The sequence below is a fragment of the Phocoena phocoena genome, chromosome 6, assembly GCF_963924675.1.
Source record: "Phocoena phocoena chromosome 6, mPhoPho1.1, whole genome shotgun sequence".
Taxonomy (NCBI): domain Eukaryota; kingdom Metazoa; phylum Chordata; class Mammalia; order Artiodactyla; family Phocoenidae; genus Phocoena; species Phocoena phocoena.
The window spans coordinates 45,584,436-45,596,544 of NC_089224.1; the positions used below are offsets into that span (position 1 = coordinate 45,584,436).

The following is a 12,109-nucleotide window of genomic DNA, read 5'->3' on the forward strand; positions in this document are numbered from 1 at the left end:
TTAAATACTTGGGGCTTCCCAATACTTGGGGCTTCCCTGGTGGCGCAGTGGTTAAGAATCCGCCTGCCGACTCAGGGGACACGGGTTCGAGCCCTGGTCTAGGAAGATCCCACATGCTGTGGGGCAACTAAGTCCATGTGCTGCTACTACTGAGCCTGTGCTCCTCAACAAGAGAAGCCACCACAATGAGAAGCCTGCGCACCGCAATGAAGACTGAACCCAGCCTAAAATAAATAAACAAATAATTAATTATATTAAATACTTACTTTGGTATAAAGACAATATAGTTTAAATAAAGTTTAATAAAATGCTATATTTTAATATGAAAATACATTTTAATATTCTATGCTTAATATTGAAAATATTTTAACATAAATTTATAAAAATATGAAACATTTAAAATATTTAATTTAAATATGATATGAATTAAGTTAAATATAAAATTAATTTTAAAATGTAAAAAATAAAAGGCTGTGAGTTTTTTTAATATTCCTACTTTTCAGATATTCAATACTTTCTCCCTCACTTTAACGCTGTATCCTTGAAAAACACCATGAAGTCCCAGAGAATCTACAGGGGCGCTCAGCTCCCGCGTCCTCGGCCCCGGTGGTGGCCGCGCCCCGACTCACCCCTCAGGGCGTCCCCAACACCGTCCTGTCGTCCCATCGCCGTCGCCGCGTTCCCCTTTCTCTGGGCCTTCGCCGTCTCGCGCCAGAAACGAGCCCGAATCTGAAAAATCGGCTCCCCTTTCTCTGAGGCTAGGAATCGCTGTGATTCCCCACCTCAGACCGCTCAGAAAAAGGCTTCTTTCCCAAAAATTGCCTCGCTCAAGTTTCTGTGAGAAAATAAAGCGCAAAACTCAGGGGAAGCCTGAAAATGCAAGGTTCTTGTTCCCAGCCAGACAAAAATGTCTCTGGCGAAGCCGCGACAAGGCTTCCTCTTCAACACTCAGCACCGAGAAAACGAAGGTGTTTCGCGCACTATGCTGATTATTAAAGCAGCCTCAGTGACTACTTTTCGCCCTGTCTCTCGAGCTGCAGGAGACAACTGCAGACGGCAAACTTAATAGTCGGCGTTTCCCAAACAAACCCTGCGCCCTCTACCGGCCGCCTAGGGAAGGACGCTGTCCACAGTTCCAGGGAAGGAAGCTTCGCACTAATTGTTTGGCGGTGCCCACGCGTCTCCTGGCGGCCGTCTAGTGAATCACTCATTCTTAATGGCCCAGATCTATTTGCTAGTGGCAGGAGTGATGCTCTGCTCTATCCCTGCTTACTCTCTTGGCTGGAACTTGCCTAGAAGCCATAGCCAGGAAAACAAGGACGTCTTCCAACATTTGGAACAGATGCAAAGGATCCCCTCTCAGTGGTGCCTAAAGGACAGAACCGACTTCAAATTTCCTTGGAAAAGAGAGAATATCACCCCAATCCAGGTGACTCAAGGGACCTGTCACCACCATCTGATGCTCCAGCAGATCTTCAACCTCTTCACCACGGAGGACAGCCGTGTTGCCTGGAGCAACACCCTCCTCGATAAACTTCTCTCTAGCCTTCATCTGAGGCTGCACCGACTGGAGCAGATGAAAAAAGACAATCTGGATTGTCGAGATTTGGGACGTGCTGCCCGGGAGTATTTCCATGGAATCCGTGTCTATCTGAAGGCAAAGGAATACAGCTCCTGTGCCTGGGAGGTTGTCAGAGTGGAAATTAAAAGGTGCCTTTCCCTTATGTAAGAATCCTCAAAGAAATGTCAACAAATATAGAATATTTTTTATACTCGTGACACTTCTCATTCAATTACATTAGTGTTCAAGTCCAACGCAATCTCGACTTGTGTTTCCTCACAGGCTGAAAAATGTCTGAAATGAAAATCATGATTTTAAAAAAGGTTTTGACAGAACACAATCTCTTTTCTTGTATAAATAATTTTATAACGTAATTTAAAAGATCACTTTAAGTTTTGGCACAGGTATTTGCTATTTTCAACACATGAAGTATAGCAAGGTTTTTTGGATAGTGTGGTGTTAAAGATATTTGTCAGTTAACTTAATGCTGACTGCCGTAACGGGTAAACAGAATGCTGTCAGGAATTTGATCATAATAGAATCTTACCTTTCCCTGGTATAAGAACACAAGGCAGGCATTCCTGATCAGATGGATGTTCTAAGTTGCTCTCCAAAGAGTGATTCGGGGACATGGGTACCCCCTGTTTTGTGGATTTGTCCATCATCAACAGGTGACTGCAAATTTTTCTGCAGTATTTGAGTCTATTCCACTCAGTGGTAAAGGGAAAAAGTCTGGTGCATCACATGGGACGTTTTCAAGGGCCAGGACTATACAGGGCAAGAGCACTTCTGCTCACATTACATGGCCTGGATTTATCCTCGTGGAAATCTCACTGCAAAGAAGTTGGCAAATTATTGGATGATTAATAGACGAGGAGACAAGTTCAGTGCATAAGACCACTTTTCATCTTTACACTATTTGTCCTAATGAAGTTCTGAGTGGGGTGGAGGGGAACAACTAATGTTCTTGCTTGCAAACACTTCATTAAAAAACAATCTGACCCACAGAGAAAGAGAAATATCACTTATATGTGGAATCTTAAAAAAATGATACAAATGAAGTTATTTACAATACAGAAACGGACCCACAGACTAACAGAAGAAACTTATGGTTACCAGGGGGGAAGGGTGGGGGAGGGATAGTTGGGGAGTTTAGGATTGACATGTACACAATGCTATATTTGGGATGGATGGCCAACAGGGACTTACTGTATAGCACAGGGAACTCTGCTCAATATTATGTGGCCACCTAGATGGGAGGAGAGTTTGAGAAAGAATGGATGCATGAATGTGTGTGGCTGAATCACTTTGCTGTACACCTGAGGCTAGCACAGCATTGTTAATCAAATATACTCCAGTATGAAATAAAAAGTTAAAAAAATCTCATCCTGTAGTTCTGCCTTAAAAGAAAGAAAACAGTCAAGTTTGGATATTTATTCTCAGACTCAGTGGTATTATGATTTCATGTATTTTTATTGTTCATTTGCTGAAATAAAGAAAATTTTAAAAAAACACAGAAACCCACAATCAGACCCAAATTCTTATTCCACAAGTTCAGCTTGGGGAAGATGACACGGATGTCACTCAGAGTTCACAGCATCATAGACTGTTGGAAAGAAGCATTCAAATGGATGCCCAAAGGCATAGCCTATGAGGAAAATATCCACAAATGTAGACACAAGTTGTTTCCTTATTGCCTGAGGGAGACGAGAAAAGTATGATCAGGCAGCTCCTTGCAAGTACTTGAGGATGACTGAAGAGAAAATGGAGAGCAACTCTTCCATTTGCGTCCAGGCCCAGACTCTCATCCTGATCTTCTAAGTATTGAAAATGCAAACTTGAAGAAGAAAATATTCCTGCAAATGATCTCTAAAAAAATATCTCACACAATATTCCATTATCACTTCCCTTGTAGAACCATGAAGAATTTCCAAAGTCTCTGTAGATTATCGTCCTTTCATATCATATCTAACTAATATATGTTGGTATTCTTCCTTCTCCTATTACTATCATCACTGGTCCCTTCATGAGTATGTATTGAGCTCCTGAAATGACAGGGACTGGACTAGCTGTCTAGGAACCGGGCTTGGGTAAGATGATGCCTCTCACTTTAGGTATTTTACAGACCTCTGCGAGGTATTCTGAGGACACAATAGGTCAGGTCATGTCTTACTATTTGGGCTTCTTCAACAAAAGAGCATAGACTGGGTGGTTTGTAAAGAGCAGAAATGTATTGCTCACAGTTCTAGAGTCTGGAAATCCAAGATCTGGGTGTCCGCGTGGTCCAGTTCTGGTGAGAGCCTGCTTCAGGTCTCACACTGCAGAGTTCTCCTTGTATCATCATACAGCAGGAGAGGGCAGCATTTATCTCTGAACTCTTTGATAAGGGTGCTAATTCCATTCGTGAGGCCTCCATCTTCCCACCTTAATCAGGTCCCAAAGGGCCAGCCACCTGATACCATCACTTTGGGGGTTAGGACTTCCAAATACGAATTGTGTGGGGATGGAAACATTCAGACCAGAAAGGGCATTGAAGGCTACATGTCTTGGCAACCAGAAGAGAGAATATATTCATGTAAATAAAGAAAAATGAGCCATTTATCAGGCCAAAAGAGCAGACCGAGGACTCAGAATCCAAACTCTTGACTTTCAACCTGCAGTAATGCTTTAATTATTATGTGTCAAAATTTGGAAATCAAACTGAAATGGACCCCATCGTCCCTTGAAAGGGAATGAAGACACAGGATGAAAATGATCATTCATCAGTCTTTGTGAGGAGTCTCCAAAGAATCTCAGGATATAGGTAGTCATTGCCACATCCGTAAAGATCCACCAAAGAGTAACCTGATAATTGTCTGGTTGCTGTGACCTGTGTGAATCAGGGAGAGTTTGAGTTCAGATACATGGCTCTGTATGTGACACCAATCTGGTTATTTTCTGTCATGACCTAGTAGAGGACAAATTAGCGACGAGGCCATCCTCTGAGTTTAATAGAGTGCCGGGCCAAGGCTGAAAACTGTGCTGCTCTTACAACTTGAATCCCCAGAGCCATATGCACCTTGAAGGAAAGAGAATCCTAGTGGTTTTAGCAACAAACTCAGTAGGCATGACTGATACCAGTAGGAGTAGAGTGGGAATACCAGCCACTGTCTATTATAATCCCAGCAAATACGACCGTGATAAAGGAAAATAGCTTGGTCATTCGTAACTGCCTTCCAGTGGGAGGAGAACATCTGAGAAACTGCTTTAGTAAAAAGTACCTGTTGCGTGATTACACTGGGCCTGGTGCCGAGGATACCACAGAGAATACGAAAGAGTCCAGTTGCTACAGAGCTGATTTGCCAAAGATAGTCACATACCTATTATTTATTGAAAGATCGGAATTACAGAGGGCTGAGGCCACAGAACATCCACTGCAAAATAAAAGAATTCATGACCAGAGTTGAAAGTTAATTCTTTCCATGATACCAATCAATATTTATCCAGTTCTCAATTAATTACAAAAATGGTTTTCTTTTGTTTGAAAAGAATAGGCTTGGATTGGAACCTCTGACAGTCCTTTGGGGAATCTGAAATTCAATGCAAAAATACAGAGAAAGATGCAAACCGATGATGATTCCTAAATCATCTGGGAGCAGATCGCTCCCACGGGTGCAAACATTAGTTCTTAGGGGTGCGAACAAATCTTAGCTACTACAATGGTGGGTGGCATTCCAAAGGTCAACCCTATCCAGCAAAATCTCATTCCTCTGTATTCATTTTTCTCTTTGGGTTTTCTTGTGTATGAGATGAGAGGCATTGACATTGAGTGCATGGAAGATACACAATATGCAGGATCAATGCTACAAGCTATGGTGGCTTGATGTTTCATTAGAGGACTTTCTCTCCATCATATGCTTGAACACAAAGTCATAATGTGAGAGGTGCCCTCTGCTTACTTATGAGCTGTCCTTGTCTGTCTTGTGGATTTTGCTTATGTTTGAGCCTCAGTGTGATGTGGGCATCGGGAATTAAGCACAAATAGGTTGTATTTTATTATTTAATTCTAAAAAAGATATCTAGGAGATCAATAATTACGTCTAGTCCTAAAGAGAAAAAGTTGTTGACAATATCTAGAGGAATATCTAGCAGCTAGTGAAGTTAGAAATCATTTTATGATATGAATCAAAACTAATAATTACTTAAAAATAAACGTTAAGAAAATCATTTAAATTTTCAATGCTTTTAGCAGTTTTGATAGATTTTAAAATATATCTATACATTGGTATTCTTATGAAGTATCTGTATAAATTTTTAGTGAATATGTAATTTGATACATTCCTATTTATTAAGTAAATGTATTACATTAAAAGTCATTCTGCACACTTAACCAAAATGTTAAATTAATTGCAGTAGCTTTTACAGCTAATTTTTAGCCTAATTTTTTTTGTCATACTCACCCCTGCATCAAATAAAAAGAAAAGACTTTTCACTTTCTTTTTCTATTTATAAAGTAGAGATATGCATGGAGTACACATCAATGTACACAGTATATCTGTGTATCAAAATTTCATAGGGGGGCCATATGGAAAAAAAATATCTAGAAAGGTTCTGTGGGCAGGAGAAGGGGAGGCAAGGATAAAAAACAGTGGTTGAGAAACCCTGCCCTAACCTATCTGAAGAGTGCAAAATGAAAAGCAAAAACAGAAGTAGAAAGTAAGAGGGAACATTCAGAAAATGGAAACGAATGGGTTCCCATTTAAGACCCAGGCCTGAAGGAAGGTCTTCAGAGAACCTAGAGAGCAGAGTTCACAGAGTCCCCCACCTCTGCCAGGCCGGCAGCATCTACAGGGTCCCCGATGGCCCCAACCGTGTCCTTACTCCTGGCCCTGGTGCTACTCAGCTGCAACTCCAACTGCTCTCTGGGCTGCGACCTGCCTCAGACCCACAGCCTGACGAACATGAGGGCCCTGATGCTCCTGCAACAAATGAGGAGAATCTCCCCCTTCTCCTGCCTGAAGGACAGAAATGACTTTGGATTCCCCCAGGACGCGTTTGGAGGCAACCAGTTCCAGAAGGCTCAAGCCATCGCTGTCGTCCATGAGATGATCCAGCAGACCTTCCAGCTCTTCAGCACAGAGGGCTCGGCTGCCGCTTGGGATGAGACCCTCCTGGACAAGTTCTGCACTGCACTTTATCAGCAGCTCACTGACCTGCAAGCCTGTCTGATGCAGGAGGCGGGGCCGGAAGGGACTCCCCTGCTGAAGGAGGACTCCATCCTGGCTGTGAGGAAATACTTCCACAGAATCACTGTCTATCTGCAAGAGAAGAAGTACAGCCCTTGTGCCTGGGAGATTGTCAGAGCAGAAGTCATGAGATCCTTCTCTTCATCAACAAACTTGCAAGAAAGCCTCAGGAGGAAGGAATGACACACACCTGGTTCAACACGGAAATGATTCTCACTAACGAGACCACACTTCACCTGTGCTACCATGTCAAAGACTCTCATTTCTGCTCTCATCATGTCCTGAATTGAATTAATTTGTCATGTGTTTTCAGGAATATTAAGCAATATGATGATCTACGCTACAGGCACTCGTCCCTCATAGATGCCCATGCTGATCTATCTACTTACTTACCTACTTAAATATTTAGTTATCTATTTTAATATTTATTTTACTATTTATAAAGATTTAAATTATTTTTATTTACATAATATTATGTGCATGTATACATTGTGGTTAAGAGAAAAAATATATACTTTGTATTAACTCAGTTTACGAGTTTTCTTTGTTCATTAAATTCTTACTAGAGAAAACTTCCTGTTTTGCTTTTTTTCTTTAAAAAAGAAACACCAAGGAGCTTCCCTGGTGGCACAGTGGTTGAGAGTCCGCCTGCTGATGCAGGGTACACAGGTTTGTGCCCCGGTCTGGGAAGATCCCACATGCCGTGGAGCAGCTGGGCCCGTGAGCCATGGCCGCTGAGCCTGTGTGTCCAGAGCCTGTGCTCTGCAATGGGAGAGGCCAAAACAGTGAGAGGCCCGCGTACCACCAAAAAAAAAAAAAGAAAGAAACACCAAGCCTGAATGTGCAACCTGATTAAAGAATGTATCTTACAATTCCTTGACCCATCATTACAATTTTCACATTAGAAATAAAAATAGACTTCTTCTAGCCAGGTCGTGTGTTGCCCTCAGGACCTAGAGGTGAACATAACTAATCCAATTCTGCTTTGGGTAACTTTGTTTTTTTGAAAGGAAAATAACCTAAAAACAATAATCAGTTAATACAGGGACTTCCTTGGTGGTACAGTGTTTAAGACTCTGCTCTCCCAATACAGGGGGCCCGGATTCCATCCCTGGTCAGGGAACTAGATCCTGCATGCCGCGACTAAGAGCCCACATGCCGCAAGCAACTAAAGGATCCTGAATGCTGCAACCAAAGATCCCGAATGCCGTGATGAAGATCCTGCACGCAGGAATGAAGATCCCGTGTGCCGCAACAAAGACCTGGCGCAGCCAAATAAATAAATAAGCAGTTTTAAAAAATCAGTTAATTCACAATTAAATTTAATTATTTTTAAAATAGTACTAATGTGTAGTAGAAATTAATATCAGTTAAATTTAGTGCTACAGTGAGAAGGTGGGAAAATGGAATTCCCCCAGCAGAAGGTAGATCATGTCATGCGTGGATATAGAAATTAAAGCAGTAGCTATTACCTATAGTTAACTAGTAGACATTTCAGTGCAAATGTCCATTGGATACTGGAGATGGCAATTTATAAGCAATTCCGTGAAGTGTAAAGCATGGAACAGGAGAAGGGATCAAATAGGAGGAGAGTATAATGAGAAAAGGACTGAAAATTGAATACTAAGACCTCAACGTTAAAAGGGAGGGAACGCTACAAAGGAAAGCAAGGGGAATGGCCATATGTTAACAGGACAAGAGAGAAAGGTGAGAAGACCATGTTTGAAAGACTGAAACTGCTTAGAAGATTCAATGCCTTCGTGAAAACGTAGATGGAAAGTGCTCCTACATTGGGAAAAGAGATGGCATTGGTCACTTAGTGACAGCTTGTTTGGTAGAATTAATCAGCAGAACCCATACTGGAGCAAGGGGAAGGGTAACAAGGGAAGAACTTCCATTGTCATTATTTCACCTGGGGGGTCACTTTACTTCTTTCACTCTCATCATAGTCAGATTTGCATTTGTTTTCCTTTTACCTCAGTACATCAAATGCAAGAAGAGCTTTCCAAGAAAGTTGAATGGAGAAGCAAATCAATGATGTATTGAACATTATGGAAAATCATGGTATGGGCCCTTTATGTTTCCATTTTTGCTTCCCTCTTAAGATACTCAACTCAAGATGATAAAGGAAGTAATTCAGTAGTAGCAAGACAAACCCTGCCCAGAAAAATACTAAATGAAAAAGAACGTATAACATTACAAAGACTCTGACACCAGGAAAGCAGAGAAGGCTAATTTTATCTAGCATCCTATGCCCTACATTTTCACCACCCTACGTCTTCACCGGGAGATGGAGAATGATGAACGAAGAGGCTCAGTAGAAATGTACTGAATCGTCTAATGATGCTTAATAATTACTTCAATATAAGGGTCTGACACGAGGTCAGTAGAAGCTTCTGCTGGGAGGTCTAATGGAAAATCTAAGAATACTCTTTGTTAATAATTATTTGGAATAATTATTATGAACTCTGTACTAATGATAAAATGGTGAACAAGATATAGACCTGTCACCTATGGTGGTTACTTGTCAAACAGGTCTAATAAATCCATTTTCAAAAAGACCAGTCCCAAACGATAAGCCAGCTTCGCTGATATGGAAAATAAAGAGGGCAGAAACAGAGCCCAGGACTAGAAGTAAACACAGCCAACCTCTTAGCAAGATAAATGTAAATCCTCACCCTAAAGGCCAATTTACCTCAGTTCCTTTTACCCCATACATCATGTTCAACTTTCAACAGAAACTTACCATACTAAAAGGTGAAAAACACAGTTTGAAGAGACAGAGCAAGTATCAGAACTAGACTCATATACAGGAGAGATTTAGAAATGATCAGACTAGGAGTCAAAATGATAGAGACTAACGTGCAAAGGGCTCTAATATAGTCATCTATTTATTCTCCTACTTTATCTCAGTCATACCATGTATGGTATTTTAAATAGTTCTGTTCATATAATATCATGTTCAACTTTATAGTGTATTCAATATAATAAAATATGCTTACCTCTATATTGTTTCAAATTATTTTCTTGTTTAATTTATGAAACTCTCCCCCAGATGACATCTTGGATATTATTAGTCTAACAAAAAGAAGTAGCTTTAATTTGCAAGGCATACTGAAACATGGATGGTAAATTCTACTCATCATTCATTTATTTCAGTGGTTTATATTTTATATATATATTTTTTTTTTTTTTTGCAGTACGTGGGCCTCTCACTGTTGCGGCCCCTCCCGCTGCGGAGCACGGGCTCCGGACGCGCAGGCTCAGCGGCCATGGCTCACGGGCCCAGCCGCTCCGCGGCACGTGGGATCCTCCCGGACCGGGGCACGAACCCGCGTTCCCCGCCTCGGCAGGCGGACTCTCAACCACTGCGCCAGCAGGGAAGCCCTATATTTTATTTTTAAAAATTTAATTATTTTTCGCCTGCTGGGTCTTTGTTGCTGTGCGCAGGCTTTCTCTAGTTGTGGCGAGCAGGGGCTACTCTTCGTTGTGATGCACGGGCTTCTCATTGCGATGGCTTCTCTTGTTGTGGAGCACGGGCTCTAGGCGTGTGGGTTTCAGTCGTTGCGGCGCGTGGGCTCAGTAGTTGTGGCTCGCGGGCTCTAGAGCACAGGCTCAGTAGTTGTGGCCCACGGGCTTAGTTGCTCCGTGGCATGTGGGATCTTCCTGGACCAGGGATCGAACCCATGTCCCCTGCAATGGCAGGCAGATTCTTAATCACTGCACCAGCGGGGAAGTCCCAGGTTATATTTTAAAACTTCATATTTCTATATCGGATATATGATAGTTCTGAGAATACAGAGGTGAAAAAAGAAAATGCCAAACCTATTCTTCTGGAGAGTTCTGTTTGGAAAAGATAAAAGATATAAAAAAAGTAATCATGCTAAATTATTTCAATTAAGTTTCCTATTACAATGAGAGATAGGGAAAAGGGGATTCTCTCACCAGAATTTGGAATGAGGCATCTCAAGAAGGGGAGAAAGCACATGGACTCCATAAAGTGGCCAAGAAACATCTAAAGACAGACTTCCCATTGGAAGCAGCATATGTGGATGTCATTCCGAAGGAGTAGAGTGTAGGACGAGATGACGACCGAAAGCTCATGAGGACCTTCAACTTTTAAGAGTGAGAAAGAGAAGGAGAGTCTGAAGAGGGCACAAAGGCGGAGTAGCCAGTGCACTTAGGAGTCAACCAAGGAAAAATAATCTTCAGAAAGCACCAAAGAAGAAAACAAAGAGCTTGAGAATTACAGAGGATGGAAGTTAAATAATTATTTATATGTGATATGGGTTTCTGCATTGAGTCTAGATTCTGCCAGGACACACGTGTGATGCTGGGGAATCACTTAACTTCCCTGAGTCTCAGTTTCCTCAAATATAAAGTACGGAAAATATTCCTAGAGTTGTATTGAATATTAGACCAACCAGAATATTTAAGAACACTTAGCAGAGTATCATCCACAGAGTGAGGGCTAAACAGGTACTGAGTTGTTGCCTATATTTTTCATATAGGTCTAAATGGGAAAAATGAATTCTCCTCCCCGCCTCTCTGTCACTGACTGCAAAACAATGACAGCCTAAAAATCAGAACTGGGAGAAAGGGTGTCATCAATTGTATGTAATTTTATATACAATAATATACATATATGGTACATATATATGAATACATAGTATAAAATATGCTACATATAAAATATACCATATATCTATCTGCTGATTCTGATACAAGGCACAATTCCCCTTCCTCTCTGTTTTCCTGGATCCCATTCTTTCACTAAAATATCACAATCATTCAGTTCCTCCGGGTGTAGAAATCCATAGTGTACTTTCCCCATTCACTCTGCATTAAGCTGTACTGCCCATTCATACAGCTGTTTCTTTCTCCATTAGGGTTTCTGGCTGTCAATTTCCCCTTAAGACTACAAAGCCACCAATGGAAAGCAGAAGCTGAGAGAAAGTTCTAGCCTTGTCAGAAACTCTCATATGACTCCACACTCCCCGCCTGCCAAGCACTGCAGGTCCAGACTGTCCACGCTCCTAGAGAAACACAGTAAATAGATGGCACCCTGCCCAACACTGAACAATGGTGGAGAATCCAGGAGCTCACCTGTGCCTCTGTTTGCACACTTCCACGTGCTGACTGCACTAGGAGGAACTCACCTGGTTCAGGACTCTTATTTGCTCAAAAAGCCCAAAGCGCAGGAAACATGGACTTGAAAGGCAGCAGCAGCTTGAGAACTTGGAAGGAGAACAGAGATGTTTAAAGCGTTCACTGGAACAGCGGCAGGTCCTTAGGACATGGAAGAACACAGATGAGCTGCACT

General features: G+C 41.7%; 2 protein-coding genes across 2 annotated transcripts; both read left to right on the forward strand.

Moving 5' to 3' along the window:
• The first annotated feature begins 1,216 nt into the window (after window positions 1-1,216).
• LOC136124622 (interferon omega-1-like) lies at window positions 1,217-1,729 on the forward strand. The gene has a single exon (XM_065879395.1). It carries the CDS (start codon window positions 1,217-1,219, stop codon window positions 1,727-1,729), a length of 513 nt encoding a protein of 170 aa, XP_065735467.1.
• Window positions 1,730-6,399: 4,670 nt separating this feature from the next.
• LOC136124412 (interferon alpha-1-like) lies at window positions 6,400-6,969 on the forward strand. The gene has a single exon (XM_065879117.1). The coding sequence runs from the start codon at window positions 6,400-6,402 to the stop codon at window positions 6,967-6,969; it is 570 nt and encodes a 189-aa protein (XP_065735189.1).
• Window positions 6,970-12,109: the final 5,140 nt, after the last annotated feature.